Here is an 18,865-nt window from a genome sequence, read left to right as displayed (position 1 = left end):
ATGAAGGGAGGACCATGACGCAGCACAGCAAATCTCCCGGACAGGGACTCCCCTCTGCAATGCTGTTGATGCAGAGTCTCCCCTTGTCGATTGGGCCCTGATGCCTGCTGTTTAATTCATCTTTGCAGAAAATTATCCATCAGGATAAAGTCTGCGTGGGTGGTTATGGGCAGGCCCTTAAGGTCTAAGGAAAAGGCCACAAAGAGCTGGTCAGCTCTCCTGAAATCAGCTGTCCTGGCAATATAACTCAATGCCCTCTTTGGGCCTAGGCGATGCAACCGTTCCTCGTGCTTAGAAGGGTGTGGAGGAGGGAAGAAGACCGGAACGTTGATGGATTGCGACAGGCAAAATTCTGAAACAACCTTGGGGAGGTAGCCAGGCCTTACCCGGATTGAAACTTTCCACCAAAAAAAACGCAGGAAGGGTGGCTTACAGCATAAGGCCTGCAGTTCACTAACCAGCCTAGCGGATGTAATAGCCACCAAGAAGGCTGTTTTCAAAGAGAGAAGTCGTAAGGGACTAGAGTGCATAGGCTCAAAGGGAGCCATCATCAGCAATGTCAGAACCAGATTAAGGTCCCAATCCGGAACAAAGTGAGTTGGCAGAAACGTATTTACAAGGCCCTTCAGGAATTGTGCCATTACCAGGATGGTAAAAAATTAACCTTGATTCAGAAATCTTTTAAACACAGACATGGCTGCCAAATATCCCTTGACTGTGGTGACCTGATAGCCTGCAGAGGCCAGTGGGAGAAGGAACACAATCACTAGAGTTGTGGCAAAAGATGGGGTCAAGGTTGCATTCCCTGTATTACGCCTCAAATCTTCTCCATCTGCACGCGTACAAAGATCTTGTAGATGGTCTGCATACAGCAGGCAAGACCTCAAGTACTTCCTGAGAGAGGTCCCAGTCATATCTTATCCTTTCAAGAGCCACGCATGTAAGTTGAGGGATTCCAGGGTCTGATGGATTATCCAACCTTCCGACTTGATTAGGAGATCCGGATGCCGATGGAGATCATGGTCACTCGAAACCTCTTCAACCTCTGTAGAACCCATGAAATGATGGAAATCAGAGGGAACGAGTAAAAGAGAGGAAAAGTCCAATCCACCAGAAAAGCACCCCCCAGTGCACTGTTCGCTGGGAATTTCCTCGAGCAAAACTGTTTGTATTTCCTGTTGGGCTCCGTTGTGAACTGATCCACTGCTGGGGTACCCCAGAGAGCAAAGACCTCCTCTAGGACTTCCTGGCACAATTCCCACTTGTGCGAAACCAGGCTCTGCCTGCTCAAAGCACCCGTCATGTTTTTCTTTGTGCCCACCAGATGAACTGTCGAAACTGAGATATTGTTCTCCAGAAACCAGAACCAAAGCATCATCGTCTCCGTGCAGAGGGGATGGGAGTGCACACCACCTTGCTTGTTGAGATAGTGCATTGCCACTGTTGCGTCCGTCAGAACGAGGACATATTTCCCCTGCAGAGACGGGGCAAAAGCTTTCTGGGCTAGCCTAGTAACTCGCAACTCCAGCCTGTTGATGTGTCAGCTGGCTCCCGTCGCTGACCAGAGGCCGCTCACCTGAAAATCCTAGCATTGAGCAACCCAACCCTTCAGAGACACATCCGTGACCACTCGGGTCTGAGGCCAAGGAGGCCAGAAGGCTTCCCCCGCCAAGAGACTGTTGCCATCCGCCCACTAGGACAGGTCGTTGACCTCTGATGCGGACACCCTGAGGAGATCTGAGAAAGAGCTGAGGTACTGAGACCACAGCTCGTTCAAATTCAATTGCAGGGATCCCACACACAACCTGGCCTCCGGCACTAGAAAAATGCAGGATGCCATGAGGCGTAGGAGGCGGATGAAGGAAGCCACTGGTAGAGTGGCATGGTTCCGGAACAAGTTGTCCATTTGTGTCAAGCGCACTACTCTCTCCTCGGGAGGGAAGGCCTTCCCCAACCGGGTGTCTAGGACTGCTCTGATGAACTGGAGCCGCTGGAATGGTGTCATGTGGGACTTCTTTAAATTTAGGGAGAAGGACAGATTGTGCAGCAGCAAACATGTGTCCTCTAAATCAGACAAGACCTGCACTGCAGACTTCCCTCGGATCAGCCAGTCGTCCAGATATGGAAATGCATGGACCCTGGATGTCCTGAGGTGAGCCACAACTACCACCATAACCTTGGTGAAGACCCTTGGGGTGGAGGTTAGACCGAAGGGAAGCACATTGAACCGATGGTGCATATCTTCTATGATGAACCTTAGGAATTTCCTGTACTTTCGATGGATTGGCACATGGAAATAAGCTTCCTGCAGGTCTATCGACACCAGCCAGTCCTGCAGTTCGAGAACGTGGAGAATCTCTCTCAATGTCACCATCCTGAATTTGTCTTTCCTCAAGAACTTGTTCAAGGCCCTGAGGTCCAGAATGGGACGGAGACCTCTTCCATTCTTGGGTACCAGAAAATACTGGGAATACCAACCCAATCTACTCTGCTCGGGAGGTACCTCTTCCACAGCACCCTTGAAAAACAGGGCTCTCATTTCTTCCTGGAGCTCCTGTCCCAGTAGGATTGGGGGCGGGGGCGGTCTGTCCGGTGGTTTTCTTACAAATGGCAGACAATAACCCCACTGAATAAGCTGTAGAGCCCAGGCATCAGAAGTAATTCCCTGCCACTGGAGCAAATGCTCCCGCAACCGTCCGCCAACCGGTCCGATGTGAGAGGGGAAAATCAAAGCGGCTTCAGAGGCTAGGTTGCCCCCGCTGCTGACTCTGCCTGTTGGCATCTAGGAGCCCCTCTGTCCCTTCCGGAGCGTGAGTAACGCTTCTGCCCTTGCCCGGCCATGCGAGCTGTGCTCTCCTGCCATAATGAGCATATCTGCTGTAGCCCCGTGCCCTACAGGCAAAGCCAAATACTGATTTGGCTGGCTGCGCAGCTAGGTTTAAGGATCTAGCAGCGATTTCCGATGCCTTAAAGTTTTAGAAGGAATTGTCGGCTTTCTGGCCGAATAGAAGATCGCCCTGGGCATGTCGAGAAGCTTGACTTGGACATTAGGCGAAAAACCAGAGGTTTTTAAATAGGCCTGCCTTCTTAGTATTATGGCTGACGCCATAGAATTGCCCACACAGTCAGAGATGTCCAGGCACGTTCCCGGCGACTGTCTGGTCACCTCTTTCCCATCCTCCACTAGCTGTGGGAAGCCTTTGCGCAATTCTCCTTCTGGGACATACTGAGCAGCATTTTCAACTGCTGTCCATAGACTGAAGGAGTACTTGGTAAAACTGCTTACCACATTTGTAGCTTTTAGGGTCATGCTACGTGAAGTGAATGCTTTCTTAGCTAAGGCATCTACTTTTTTTGCTTCCCTGTCGAGAAGCAGAGTGAACGTAGAAGATGCAGGTCTAGAAGAGACTGCAGCAGCCTGCATAACAAGCCATTCCGGGGAAGGGTGAGCGGAGAGGTATGAAGGATCTCCTCAAGCTGGCCTGTATTTCACAGAAAAGGTGGCGGTGACAGGAGGAATGCAACAAGGGTTTTGCCACATAATTGCTAAAGGAACGGCAATGGCAGGATTTAAAGGCATATTCGTTCTGTGGTGAGGCCTTAATCTAAAATGTAAGTAAGTTCATACCCTTATACTGGCGCCACTGATTAATGCAATCCCAGGGTGTCAATAACCCTTTCTTCCAAAGCCCTGAATTTAGCAGAATTATGAAGATAGGGCTGGGATTGCTGAAATTCAAGGTCTGGACAGGTGTCCAGACCGCTGGTGTCCTGGATGCCTTTAGCCCGTTGCAAAAGCAGATTCTGGTCGACAAAATAATCAAACCCTCCTGAACCCACGTAAATCGTATCGACATCCCCCTGGTCATCAGCATCATGACAGGCGAAAGTACCTGTCATAGTATCAGAACATTTGGACCGGGGTTGTGGGGTGAATGCTTTCTTGAAAACAGACGATGGTTTGTCTCTCGGTGTTAATATGGTGGGTGTCGATCGGGATCGAGACGCTCTAGCGTCGACATCCTTGGATGCACAGGCTTCCATTGGATCTCTTTCGGTGTCGAAAGATTTCTCGCCGCCGACATTGTCGGTACCGGGGCACTAAAGGGGTCGGGTATACCAGGCGCCGCTCTTGGCTCCAAAACCTGTTTCGTAAGGGGGGGCTAAGCCGCACTGACTGCAGCATGCTTTTTGAACATGTCACGCATCGAGGATTTGAAATTCTCCCACTCTTGGCGGGTGGTAGGCCCAGCCGACGGCTTACCTTTCTCGTCGACGACTCGGAGTCCCGACTGTGCCAGTGACGCCTTTTTGTCTTTCGGGACGAGGAAGAGTTGCTCCTTGAGTGGGACCTTTTCGTCTTCTAACTATGTTCTTTCTCAAGGGTGTGCCCCTCAGTTTCGGCCTCCGAAGACCGAACTGTTGACTGTGCCAGTGATTTTTGAAGGCAGCCGGCCCAGAGCAAGTTTTGCAGTTCGATCACATAGGGATTTGGGTCGTATTTTGGCACACAAAGCACACCCACCAGTCCTGTGACCCGTACCGAGGCACCGGAGAGACAACTCTTGTGGGTCAGTGATGGACATCTTGGTGCCACAACCGGAACACCGCTTGAAACCCGATACCCGAACGACCGACATCTCACATGGGGGAATTTGAAAAAAGTACAAACATTTCTGACAAAAACATTGAGCGATTCGAAGCACTGTGTTAGCAAGCAGAAAAAAGGAACGGAGGATGGGGTGTAATGGTGTGGTATTTATACGATTCCCGACGTCCAGACGCTGAGCAAGACAGATCGACAGTTGGGTCGAGGTCCACTGCGCCCCCTGTCGAAGATTTTCTGAAGCAGCAGAGCTGGAGGGAATATCTATGAGATGAGGAATCTGCGGGAGAAAGGCAATCCATTGAATAGAAACTAAAACATGTGTCAGACTGCTTTCAACTCCCTCCGTCTCCCCTTCATCCCCTCCCCCTATGGTGAACACAAAGCATCTAGGCATGTTTTAAGACCTCCTCCATTAGGATAGCTCTCTGCCCCTTTTAAGCTGCAACCTTTCACTACCCAGCCGCTCTGTAACGTTCCTTGATCGTCTCCTGGCCCTTCATGTGTGCTTGGGGCCACATATGGAACGTAGTGTTGGCGGCACAGGTGACCTTAACTCGGCAATGGAAGCGGATTACCCACCCCACAAAGACAGAATGTTTGGACAAAGCCTACGAAATGGAAAGCCTCATGGCAGCGATCCTGGAATCTCATGCACGCAGACATGGATTGGCTGCCGTTCTTAGAGCATTACATAGTGGAAAGGCCAGGAAGAGGTGGCATCTGAGGCTTGGGGCCTGCTCATGGTTGTTTGGCAGTTTTATAGCCGCATCAGCAGAAAGCACATATTTCTTTTTGTTAGCTCGCCGGAATACAGGGTGTTTGTGCCAGCCGTATAAACAAACTGTCCATGTGAATACACATGTGTTAGGGAGAATTCTCTTATAAGGCTAATTTCCCAAACCTAGTGAGTCCCCCAGCAGGTTTGCTGGATTTTTGGGGTGTTTTTTTCTCCTGCTAAGAGTGAGACTCTTTTCCTCCCACTCTTAGGCATGATTTGAGGTATGTCTGACTTTTTGTGTGCTTATGGGCTATGGGGTTTTCTTTTTACTCCATAGGGTATCATCTAATTTTTATGTGTGTGTTACACAGCACCCTCAGTGCACTAACACAGGGGTGTCATAGTGACCCCCAAACATAGACTCCATACCCTGGGACTGACTACTGTCTCCCAGGGCATGTAAAGTCACCATTGACTTTACTAGTCGCAAATTGTGAACAGAACCAGTAAAAACCATCATATTGTGGAAGCACTGGAAGGGGTTAATTATATTGCCCCTGGGTCTGTTTTCAAGGGGGCACTGTCCAGTCCCCCTTTGTAGAGTTTCTGGCTGGTGGCACTGGTTACCACGCAAAATATTCCACCGGAATATTCTCTATCGGATTTTCCCATTGATTTTAAACGCACCACTTTTTGGTGCAATGTTAAAGATACCACTGGTTTATTTATTTAATATTAAATTAACGGTTGGGTCTTTTTGCCAGAACTCTTTTCTAAAATGGCGTTCGTGTCCGTCTCTGTAACTTTGACCAAGGTCGAGCCCTTTGTTCCACTTTTTGGCGGGCTTCTCCACAGAAGCCCTCCAAATGGTGCCACTCTGTCTGGGTTCCACAGGATGTGTGGGGAGGGGAATTGGCACCCTGGACTGCGTTGCCTTAGCAACTCAAGTTGCACTCTGTTCTGATTGGGCCTGTGGTGAGCCGCCCGGCTCACCACTTAGCATGTTTGAGTGACAGCTAGGCTGTTGAATGGGCGTTTTTCTGCATAAAAGCAGGGCCTTTGGGACTGGAACTTCAGAAGTCGCCACAGGACCTAAGAATCCGAAGAGTGAAGAAGCTGAGCCACCTGCAATGACGACACCACCGGTGAGGCCCTGCTGCAACTACCTCACCACTTTCCCGACGACAAGAGAAGAACTTCTGCTGGACGAGTCTTCTTCCTCTGAGCTGGTGGGACCAACCAGTTCACCCCTTTTGCCTTCCAAAGACGTCTCTTGGTCGAATCGCCTTTGCCAAGCACCCTGGCGGTCAGATAGCCAAGCTTCACCACTTTGACCGCGAATAAAAGGAACGCACCTTTTACCGACGAAACTCCGCGGCTGGTTTCATCCCTGTGCAGTGCAACGACTCCACGTTTCCTCCTCGACGAGATCCTCTCTTCCCCTGGTCGCAACAATGAACTGCAACCACTGCCAGGAACAACTGCCACCGCTGGAGCTTCCTCTCTCTTTAAGGTACTGTGTCCTGCCTGGCCTCCCTTTCTTCGGTTTGCCCAAGGTGACCCTTAAATCCTTGGCTTTCCAACTGGGTTGGCCCCAGACCTTCTAACTTTACCTTCTTGAATCACCCCAACCTCTTTTGAACATTCTGCAAAGACTTTTAGTGCATTTTTAACTGTGTGATCCTGGGCACATTTCGCTTTGCTCCATTTAAAGTGGGCCTGGCCTATGAACTTTGGCTCTACAGTATATACTGCCTTTAACTCCCTTGCTGAGAACTCCTAAACGTGTTGCGACCTGTTTTATTTCTATGCTCTGCCTTTTTCCCTCCCTTTAACTGAACTATTGGAGTGCCATCAGGTTACGCGCTTACATCTGTTTTAACAAATCGTAGTGTTTTAACTCTGACTTTCTGATAGTTATCAAGGGAGGTGTGTATACTTTACCTGACTGTGTTTTAACTTGCTTTTGATTTGGAGCGCTAGTTTATTGCCTAAAGTGTGTTTTAAATAAATAATTATATACTTTTTATACAAAGCTCTGGTCAGTGTTTGTTTGCTCTACTGTGTTTTTAGCCCTATTGTGTATACTCTATATACTGCCCTACTCTTCTTGAGAGAAGTCGGACTGCTCAGCCACAGCTACCAGGTAAATCTGGGTGGTGCGGACTGCTACCAATTGGGTTTACTGCTTACTCCTGTAGTCTTAATCTTTTTGCAGTGTTCCCTACGGGAACTGCACAGGATTCTGCCTAACAACATGAACAATGTTTACCAACTAAAACTAATGGTCGTTAGCAACTTATGACTGAAAGCCGGCACAAGAAGCAGCTGCAGGCTGAACCTAATTTTAGATGTTGCTATAACGCATAGGAAGCAGCATGCATGAAATGCCATGCTGTGCTTCTGTTGAAAAGATGCCATGCTGTGCTTCTTTTGAAAAGAAAAATGGCAGTGTAAACCAGGAAACAGCCTGGACAAATGAACCAGATAAAGTAGATTTGTTACAAACCTATACATGAGTTCAGGAAATCTGTGTGTGTTGATAATGAGATAACATTGCGCTTTCACCCTTTAAAAGGGGTTCTCTGACTGCAGCATAGGGTACTGTCAACCACAGTGTCAGAGACCTGGATTGATGCACTCCTCCGGACATTCGCTAATTGACTTGGGACACTTGATTGCAACTCTGCGGGGTACGATGCTCCTCGGCTGGATTTGATTATGGGGGTGTAAACATTGGGAGAACCCCTGCAAAGCCTGCCGATTGGAATCTGGGCCTGCTATTTATTCAGAATTTTATTTGAACAACGGCAAAAGTTTGGGGTTATTTCTATACTTTAATGTATTGTTTTTGTGGTTTGTACAATGTGTGTGATTTTATGCAAGCTTGATAAGGCTTTTTTCCACTTTATTTATCGATAGGCAGGCCCTTTTGGAGCCATGCCATGAGGCATGCCCTTTTGGAGACAGGCTGTGGATTTTTAAACTAAACAGCTATGTGCTTGTAATGACGTGTTTGAAAATGTATAGTTTGCTTAGAAGGCTCTGTGGTTTTGCGTGTCGGCCAGGATAGTGTATAGATGTTGATTGCACCAGAGTGTGTGTTTTCACATGGACACAGAGTTTATGTCCTACAACTGTTTTTGAGATTTTGACTACAGCGCCTGGGATGTTTTGTGAGTGTTTACAGTGCCACTACACAATCAAACAGACAATTGCACATTCAATCAGTCACTCACACATTCAATCCGACACTCACACATTCAATCAGACACTCACACATTCAATCAGACACTCACACATTCAATCAGACACTCACACATTCAATCAGACACTCACACATTCAATCAGACACTTCAATATTAAATCTTTGAACCCATCGCCCGTATAGCCGTTCCAAACATGAACTTAAACATTAAATAAATCCCAACTGCACTTTTGGGGTACTTGTCGTTTTGTAATGCGACATATTTGCACGCGTACAATGCCTAGTCTCAGCTTCACAGCACAAATAAAGGTGATGAAATATTTCAAATGGGTGCAACGTGGTGCTAGTATTCGAGTATTCTTCAAAAATCCCATGTCGCGCAAACGGCATAGCCAAGATATATTTTGTGCAAACTGTCAGCATGACAGATTTTTAATGGTTGCAAGTGTAAGAGTGCTACATCCTACTTGATATGTTTGGGGATGTGCTATGTATTGATAGACTGTACCAGTGCATATTTTAGACTGTGCCGGAATCGTGAAGGTGCTACATTTTATTTTATTATGTATGCAGATTGGAACAAAACAAAATGTGTCTAATCTCTGTCTGCAAGGGAAGCACACAGTGTTCTGCTGCATCCTTACATGTGAAAACTGCAAGGTCTGCTTTAAAACTTGTGAAGTAGAAATGTGCCTACATTGGATAGGGGGCAGGCCTAGATAAAGCAGCTTGCTTTCAGAACTACACTTCTGGACAACTTTGTTTTGACCCTTTTAAAGTTCAAAACACCTGCCCACCTGCAATTGGAATTGAGCTTGTGTAGGAATGAGTAACAGTATAGCTCCTTCATACAAATCCACAGCAGTTGGCTGGGACTGCATGGGATGCCTTATTTCCCCAGTAGCCTAGTTTCAGACCTCAATCACAAGTGAGTAGGAGAGTTTAAAAGACTGAATTGAACCAATACCAGACTCTGGGGTCTAGGCAGCAGGGGTTGTTATGCAAGGGAAGGATTTTACATCCAGAGTGCCTTTATTCTCTAAGGAGCAAGAAATGGACTGCGCCAAGGCAGCTTAGGAACACAAGGTCAGGGAATATATATTTCAGATTGTTCCTACATACTTTTTGTCTGCCCCAAAGCAACTCTTCTAGGAGCAAGATAGTCAAAATACAATTATAAATGATTGGTATATGCAACAGTACATAGTTCCTGAAGTATCACAATTAAAAGTGTTCCGTTTCTAAAAAATGTACCCTTACTTGCAAACTTCCAAAGTCCAAGATGAGAAGGTCGGAGTTTTCATGGTAGAAACCGGTCTGTGGAATCACAAGGTAAGAAGGCTTCAGATCAATTATCAAGTCAAAGACTTTTCGGGTTTCAATAATATGTACAAACCCTGAAAAAGAAAAGTATGTCAAGATGAGAATGGATGTTTAAAGGGCTATTGTCCAACATTAGGCACGAGACAAATCACAATTTTATCACTGAAAATTCAATTGCTAATCCCGCCTCAATACTTGAAAATAGATACAGGGCTGTGTGTTGGCCCCCATTTGCTTCTGCCTATATATTAATGGTCTGTCACAGGATCTCATAGTGTCTTGGCTGACTTTCTGGTCCTGGGGGGGGCGGGCTTTTCCTGTCCCAGAGTACGCGGACAATACAGTATTGCTAGCCAGAACACAGAGCTTTACAGACCTTGATAAATGCCTACACAGCCTTTATGTGTGAATTGGGGCTAAAAATCAACACCAAAAAAATCGTCTGTAATGACTTGTGTGGGCAGAAAACGGCCAGTGGCAATGAGACCGATGCTTTGTGCAAGGGAAGTTATACCCAGGGTAAAGGTTTTTAATTATCTGGAGGTAAGTTTCTTGGAAGCCTGAACTGGGAAGGCCCACCTGGCCAAACAATCGGCCAAAATGAGTCAGCAAATAGGGGGCATCTTTCGTTTTATGTCAAGGTGTGAGGGTCAGCCTCTGGAAGTGATTTCTAAGATCTACGCTACCCAAACAATGGTAGTCACAATGTATGGTGCCCCATTATGGGGCTTTCAGAGGGCGGATGAAATTCAAGTAAAGGAAAACAAATTGATCAGGAGACTGTTGGGGCTTCCGAACTCCGCGGCATGCATACCAATTCACCACGAATTGGGAATGGAATGGAATTCTGGGAGGACCAGTGGGCGTTGGCACCAATTTTATTTTGAGTTTGACTGTGGGCAAACAAGTATGCTCCTCTTTGCCACTCTATCGCTCGTTCAGTCAGCATTGGGTAGGGTGGGGTGGCAAAGAATCCCATGGCTTGATTATATTTCCAAAGCTCTTGGGGAGGCCAACCTAAGTGCTCTTTTTCCGCCTGTAGTATTATTAACAAAGGCTGAGGGGAACAGAAACAAATCTGTGGTGGGTGAGGCCATCATGAGGAAAAGAACACTCTTAGAGTATGGAATGAAATCTGGCCAACTTCAACTGGCCACAGGAAGGCGGAACAAGCACCAGTTATTTTCTCAAAGAAGGGTCTGCCAGGTCAAAGTGGTACTGTGGCAAAGATGTAAAACAGTTTGGGCAATATGATCATCTTAACCAGTGCGAGTCTTCCCATAAGGGAAATTGGTACGTGGTTTCAGCGGTCGAGTTTGGCGCACAGCGCCACGGCTAGTGCATCATCGTTCAGGGCGCGGACCAAACCAGCGGTGCGTGCCATCTCCACCCCCAGGTAATGGACCCGCTGGGGAGCCCAGCGCAGCCCGCATAGATTGCTTGGCAGCACCATGCCATGCGTCAGTGTAAACATTTATATTTAGATGGAGGCCGGAAAGCCTTCCAGACTCTTGGGCCGCGTCCAATACTCTGGAGATATTTCTATGGGTTTCTCACGAACAACATGATATTGTCCGCCTACAGCGTAATCAATTCAATACACACAGCCTCGGGGATATACGCCCTTGCATGCCTCATCCTCATATAATCAGTCAAGGGTTCGATAACAAGTGCAAACAGTAACGGGGAAAGCGGGCATCCCTGCCTAGTCCCCCCCTGCCAGTTCCAGCACTGTGTACAGGGTCCCGTTCAACAGCCCTCTGGCATACGGTTGTGTGTAGAGCAGTCGTACACACTTGATAAAATTAGATCCAAACCCATAATTGTGTAGTACTCTTAACAGGAATGGCCAGTACACAGTATCAAAAGCCTTCTGCATGTCCAGAGATATGGCGACCCCTTTATAATCTTTAGGTATTCCCGCTAGGACATTATAAAATCTATGGACGTTGGATGCCGTCGAACCCCCCATCACAAATCCTGCTTGGTCCTCATGAAACATGTAGGGCATCACCGGGTTGAGCAGGGTGGCAAGTATCTTGGCAAAGATATTCACATCTGTGTTGATGAGTGATAGTGGTCGTTACGACCCGCAATCCTCAGGGGGTTTCCCAGGCTTCAACAGTAGTGTTATGACTGCCTCCCTCATTGACTCTGGTCGGATGCTGGTGCGTATGGCCTCAGTCCATACCCCCATAAGGCAGGTTGCGAGCGTGTCGGTGAATTCTTTATAGAATTCGGCCCCCACACCGTTGGACCCCAGAGCTTTCCCGCCAGGAAGATCCTTTCGCTAAGTGTGATTGGGGCTTCCAGGGCGGCACTCATATCTCTAGACAGTAGTGTCGTGGGTATTGTGGCTAGGTAGTCATCGATCTCCTTGTCAGTTGCCACACTCTGGGGAGAGTATAACTCGTGATAGAAATCATATAACACATCCCTGACCTCATCTGCTTTCGTGACCACTCTCCCATCTTGCCTGGTGATACATGGGATCGTTGTGCTGCCCCTCTCTGTGCGTACCAGGCACACCAAAAGCTTGCCCGGGCTCTCCTGTTCACCATATCTACGAGCTGCCATTGGTCTATCGAAATAGCGGAGTTCTCTGTCCGCTGCATCCTGGAAGTTGTCTAGTTGCACTTTAATATCTGCAATAGTCTGTGGGACTGGGTTGATCAGGTATTCTGTCTGCAACTGGGCTAGGGATTCCTCCCGCCTCTTGAGCTCCCGCCAAATTCCCGCCAAATTCAGTGGACATTGCTATTCCCTGCATATAAGCTTTGAATGTTTGCCATAGGGTGGCTTACTCGGGTACTGATGCTTCGTTAGTTTCGAAGACGTCTGAGATATGTTGCGTTATACTGTTTCTGAATACTGGGTCCTGTAGTGCCGCAGGCTTAAAGTGCCATTGCGCCCTGCTGGGCTCGCCATCAGGAATATTCATGGTTATTGTGATAGGGGAGTGATCTGACAGTATCCTGGGAAGAATCCGGGCTTCGGATACCCAGCGCAGAGCAGTGTTTGAGACTAGCCATAGGTCTATGCGGGAGTGCATGTCATGCACCATGGAGTAAAAGTTAAAAGACTGTCTGCTCTCCGTGTAGCGAGCGACAGGCATCCCTCAGGGCCAAGTCATTAATATATGTGTGGATTGTGTGGGACACATTTGTCAGGGATCTGGTGATGGTGGATGTGCGGTCCAGGTCAGTATTGAGTATGGTTTTCAAGTCCCCCCCCCCTACTTAGTAATTGTGCAGTGGGAGATTCGGCGCATTTCTGTAACACTAGCTCGTAGAATTCGGGGTCATCAATATTGGGGCCATAAATATTCATCAGTAACAATTCAGCTGTTCCCAATTTCCCCTGTACAAACACACACCTGTCTTGGTCGTCTGTGTCTGTCGTGTAATGTGTAAAGGAAACAATCTGTGCATCAGAATCATAACTCCTCTAGCTTTGGTGGAGTAAGTGGTAAAATAACGGTGTTCTCCCCACCCTGGGGCGTATTTGTGAGCCTGGTGGTCTTGGAAATGCGTTTCCTCTAAATATAGTATCTGGGCTCTTTGTCGGTTCGCTGCATACGCTATCACCTTACATGCTTTTATAGAGATGCCAAGGCTCCTGATATTCCAGCTCAACAATTTTCTTCCTGGGTTTTTGATGTCTGCCTTTGGTGTCTTCTTTGTAATGGCTATCAGATTCCGTCAGTATGTACCTATGTGTGCCATGATTGCTACCTGTCCTGTCATGTCGGTGCAATATTTCTTTACATTTTCACCCCAACTCCCCCCCTTTCCATCCCCCACCCTCATAGTGCCCGAACTTTGACTATGCATTTCCAACCGCTTGTTTCACCCGTCAACCCCCCAACAAAGTTAACACAGCTATGCACTCGCACTGGGGACTCCTGTTCCGTGGTGTCCGGGAGTACCAGCTACTTATCTCACAAACATACCGGTCCATGTCTGCCGCCTTGTATGCATTTGTGTGCATCTTAAAAACACATTTTGAATAGCCTGGGTGCTACGAGTTACAGAATCGTTCAAGCATTGACACATTACCACTGTATATCGTCTTCCGTAACCCCTTACATACTTAATGGTCTGGTCGCAGGTTGCTATTCAGTCTCGAATATAGCGTTTGCTAGGCTTACTCGCTGCTACAGTACATTATGTCCGGTGCTGTAGGACGGCTCTGAGACCGGACTGTGTCAATGCCTTGCCTTCATTCCATCTCTCCAGTAGGCTGAGTTCCTGGCAGGGGGATATTGGTTTCCACAAACAAGGCTGCTTCTTCCAGGAAAGTAAAGAAGTAGGTCTTGTTATTAAATTGCATCCGTAATCTTGTTGGGTATAGCATGGCATAAGGGATCTGGCGTTCCCTCAGCTACTTCTTCACCCCCGTAAATGTTTGCCGCTCTTGTTGGACCGCCAACGTGTAGTCCGAGAAAATGTGTATTGTGTCAGATCCCAGTCAGAGCTCCTGTTTCTCCCTGGCTGCTTTCAGAACCAGGTCTCTGGCTATGTAGTTCATTAAGCGAGCTACGATAGGTCGAGGGTATGCGCCTGGCTTAGGTTTCGCCGCAAGTGATCTATGCGCCCACTCGACCACAAATATCAGTGACCATCCTGGATCTCCGAGTGTATTCCTCAGGAACTCTTACACTGCTTGCTCCATAGGGCCTTTTCTTGCATCGTCAGGGATACCCACAATGCGAATGTTGTTCCTCCTCGATCTCGCTTCTAAATCTTCACATTTCAGTTTCATGGTGCCAAGGTCTGTAGCCATGGTAGTGTCAGTGTTCTGCAGAGTTTTCAACTGTGTCTTCTACTGTACTGATCCACGTTTTCCATTTGGGCCCACCTCGTGGTGATATTGATATTAAAGCCATCAAGCTTATTGTTCATTGCTGCAAATCCTTGCTGCATGGCAGTGATGACTCCTTACAAATCGGTGAGAGATGCTGCCGCCGCCATCTCCTGTCTACTACTGTCTCTGCTGTTGAAGTTCGTTTGTCTGGAGGTGGGTGTTGTGAATTTGTTTATTGTTCCCCTGTTCTTTGAGAGCGTGCCCTTGGGCGTTATCTTGCAGCGCAGGGAAGGTTGTGCTTCTGTGTTGTAGCTATGCATGCAACACCAGGCTCACCTGCTATTAAGATCACTAGCCCGGTCTCCCCTTCATGCCAGGCCCTCGCGCATGCAGTGTACTTTCAGGCTTGTTCCCCTCCTGGCCGCTATGTACTTTCAGGCTTGTTCCCCTCCTGTCCGCTATGTCTATACGTTCCGATGGGGGAGGAGGGAGAGCCTCCACTCTTCACCCACGGTCCAAGGCTAATGTTACGAGTGCCAGTCAAGCCAAAACGACATCCAGATCCAGGGCGGGTGGGGAACGGGACGCTACAGTCACCCAAGCCCAAGGCGCACTGCAGGATTACTTCCCCTCTGGGTGACTCCTTACCGCTGTATCCATGTGCTGGGCGCCATGTGCGTTGCACCATCCGGTTCACTGTATGGGTGTTAGGCAGAAACCTGTGCAGTTCCCTCTGGGACCACTGCAAAATTTAGGACTACAGGTGTTTGGCAGTAAACCCACTTGGTAGCAGTCTGTACCACACAGATTCACTTGGTAGCTGTGGCTGAGCAGTCAGACTTCCCTCAACAAGGGTTAGGCAGTATACAGAGTATTCACAATAGGTCAAGAGAACACAGTAGAACAAGTAAACGCTGACCAGGGCTTGGTGTAAAAGAGATATAATTATTTATTTAAAACCACATCTAGAAAAACACACAGGCACTAATAGTAAGCAATTCAAAAACACGGTCACTAAAAGATATACACTCCCTTAAAAGAATATTAGACAAGTCTTAAGTAAAGCCCCACTTATTTTCAGACAGCGGTGAGCGCTTAACGTAGATGGCACTCTAATGGTTCGTTTTTAAAAAGGGAGAGAAAAGCAGAGAACAAGTTGAAACAGATCCCAACACTTTTATCAGAACATAACAAGAGAGGAAGGCAAAGTAAAACCGTGAAGTTAGAGTTCAAGAGGCCGGACCCACTTTCAGAGGATCCAAACGAAATGTGTCCAAGGTCACACGGTTGCAGTGCACAAAAGTCTTGTAACAGTTCAAAAAGGAGTTGGACCAAAGAAAGGGACCAGTTAGAGGGTCAAGGCGGCCAGCCCAGTCCAGAAGGTTAAGGGGTTATTATTACCTTGTAGCAATCTTTAGAAAGGGAGGCCTGGCGGACACAGTACCTTAAAGTGGTGAGAACGCTCCAGCGGGGGTAGTTGTTCCTGGCAGCAGATGCAAGTCGGTGCTTCATCCGGGGGAAGAGAGGATCTCGTCGGGGAGGAAGACAGGAGTCCGTTGCACTGCCAGGGAAGAAACCAGCCGTGGAGTTTCTCAGGTACAAGGAGTGGTCCGGTGATTCACGGTTCAGTGGTGAGTGGCTATCCGGCCGCCGGGGTGCTTGGCACAGGCAGTTCGACCACAAACCGGGCTGGGGTGCGAAGAAAGGAAGATAAACTGGTTGTGCCCACCAGTCAGGGGAAGAAACCTCTCCAGCCGGGAGATCTTCTCTGTCGTCGGGAAGTGGTGAGTCGGTTCTGCAGGGCTCCACCGGTGGTGTCGTCGTGGTAGGTCGGCTCAGCTTCTCCCTCGCCGGATTCTCAGGTCCTGTGGCGACTTCTGCAGTTCCAGTCCCCAAAGCCCTGCTTTTATGCAGAAAACCCCCATTCACTCAGCCTAGCTGTCACTCAAACATGCTTAGTGGTGAGCCGGCCGGCTCACCACTTGGGCCAATCACACGAGAGTGCGACTTGAGTTACCAAGGTAACTCAGTCCAGGGTGCCTAAACCCCCTGTGGTACCCAGACAGAGTGACACCACTTTTGGAGGCTTCTGTGGAGAAGCCCACCAAAAAGTGGAACAAAGGGCTTGACTTGGGTTGGAGTCACAGAAGAGAACACAAACGTCATTTTAGAATCTTGTCTTGGCAAAAAATACCAACCGGCGAATTAATATTAATTAAATAAACCGGCGGTATGTTCGAGGCTATGAGAATTAAATAATTAAAGTTGGTAGACTCGAACAATGGGAAAATCCCATAGGAAAATATTCGCGGTCGAATATAAAAAGTAGTTTCCACTGCCACCAGCCAAAACTCGATCAGGGGGGACGGAGACGTGCCCCCTCGACTAACAGACCCCGGGGCAATCGAATTGCCCCGACCAGTACGTCCACAATATGATGGTTTGTACTGGCTCCTGTTAATAATTTGGGACTAGTAAAGCAAAATGTGACTTTAAATGCCCTGGGAGAAGGTAGTCAGTCCCAGGGTATGGAGTCTATGGTGGGGTGTCACTATGACACTGCTGTGTTACTGCATGGAGGGTGCTGTGTAACACACATAGGAAAAACACATGAGACCCTAGGGAGTAAAGGACCCCATAGCCCATAAAACACATTACCAGTCAAAGGAATACCATAAATCATGTCCAGGAGTGGGAGAAAAAGAGTCTCCCTCTTGGCAGGAGGAAAAAACAAACTCCAGAAATCCAGCAAAGCTGCTGGGGGACTCACTAGGTTAGGAAATTCAGCCTAAAGGGAGAATTCCCCCTAACAATGGGCAGGTCAAGTGGTTTGCCACTGGACTGTATCTTGATGTGTCTGCACAGGGAGTTGTGCCTCCAGCCCATGCATATTGTGCAGGGACGGAGATGAAGGCTCCAGGTTAACTGCACGTTCCAAGTAGCTCGATCGGTCCTCGCTGATCTCCTCTGTCCTTGGTGCTGGGAATCTGCCTCTCTCCTCCAGATGCAGGGCATGGGGGTGTCGGAGCTCACCCAGGTCTGCAGGAGTGTTGTGTCCGTGGCACAGGGGAGCCACCTCTTCGCTACTAGGTCTCGGTCGCTGTAGGTTCTGGAACTCTGCTGTGGCTTCTTTCTCGTGGCTCCGCCCTCTTTAGACTCCGCGCGGTGCACAGCCCGGGGGCCGCATGAGCTTCATCGTGTTTCTCTGTTTCTGGAGCAGCAGCACTTGGTCAGAATGAGCTCCACTCGTTCACAACGCTTTCCTCCTAGTCTGGTGGCAAACCGGATCGGATTCACGCCAATATTGTGCCAGACATCGCAGATCACAAACGAAGCTCACGGAAAGGCTGGCATGCCGTTCTGTGTGCAACAGTGCCCCCCCACTGTTCCCCGTTATTTGAGATCACTTTTGATCACGACAAAGCAGGGGATATTGGGCCATCATCGATGTCGGCACTATATTAAGTTTGAACATCTTTTGTAATTCTCTAGCACAAGATTAGCACTGTGCTTTTAAATTTGATTAAAGCCAAAACAAAGGACATGTTCTCTCAGTCTCAGCATCTCTAAAGATTGCGCCTCTGACTAATTTTGACTCCCCAGCTTCATTAAAAATCACTTCATAACCTTCTGGGGTTACGAATAAAAGCACAGAATGTATTCAATCAATCGTTTATTTTGATAAAAACATCCATTAAACACACACAAAGTAAATACAAGCAAAAAAGTAAAAGGCCAATCCATCACAAATATAACATATCAATATTAAAAGCATCATTACCACACAGAAAAGATAAAACTTTACAATTTCAGGTGCAAAGACGCATAGTACATATTCAGAAGCATAAAAAGTCTCCTCATAATTGAGCCAAAATACCCTTTCTTTTTTTTGTCATAATCTTTTTATTGAAATATTGTTTAAACATTAAATTCATCAAATGTCATTACAAGTGGTAGCATAGTCAATCTCACGGGCTATGAATCATCAATCTAATCCGATGTCTTTTACAATTCATCAGTTCGATCAATTTCAGCAACATTTATGAGGAGATGGAGTTCATAGTTTCTCTGCAAGTATAACAACAATGAATTTTTCAATTCAACATCAACTTTTCATTTTAACAACTTTGTAATTCATCACGTATATACAGTTTGTAGGTATCCTCTGTAGATAGGATATATTGCTTAACAGCTAATAATT

General features: G+C 47.6%; 1 protein-coding gene across 4 annotated transcripts in view; it reads right to left on the bottom strand.

The window, feature by feature from the left end:
• The window catches only part of VPS13C (vacuolar protein sorting 13 homolog C), a 5,236,720-nt gene that overhangs the window by 3,669,904 nt on the left and 1,547,951 nt on the right, over positions 1–18,865 (bottom strand). For all 4 annotated transcript variants that reach the window (XM_069624493.1, XM_069624490.1, XM_069624491.1 and 1 more), the window contains one exon: positions 9,796–9,932. In XM_069624493.1, the coding sequence (XP_069480594.1) occupies positions 9,796–9,932 (137 nt within the window). The remainder of the gene's footprint in view (positions 1–9,795; positions 9,933–18,865) is intronic.

Source organism: Ambystoma mexicanum, chromosome 11 (assembly GCF_040938575.1).
Source record: "Ambystoma mexicanum isolate Mex_15411 chromosome 11, UKY_AmexF1_1, whole genome shotgun sequence".
Taxonomy (NCBI): domain Eukaryota; kingdom Metazoa; phylum Chordata; class Amphibia; order Caudata; family Ambystomatidae; genus Ambystoma; species Ambystoma mexicanum.
This window is presented reverse-complemented; position numbering and strand designations above follow the sequence as displayed.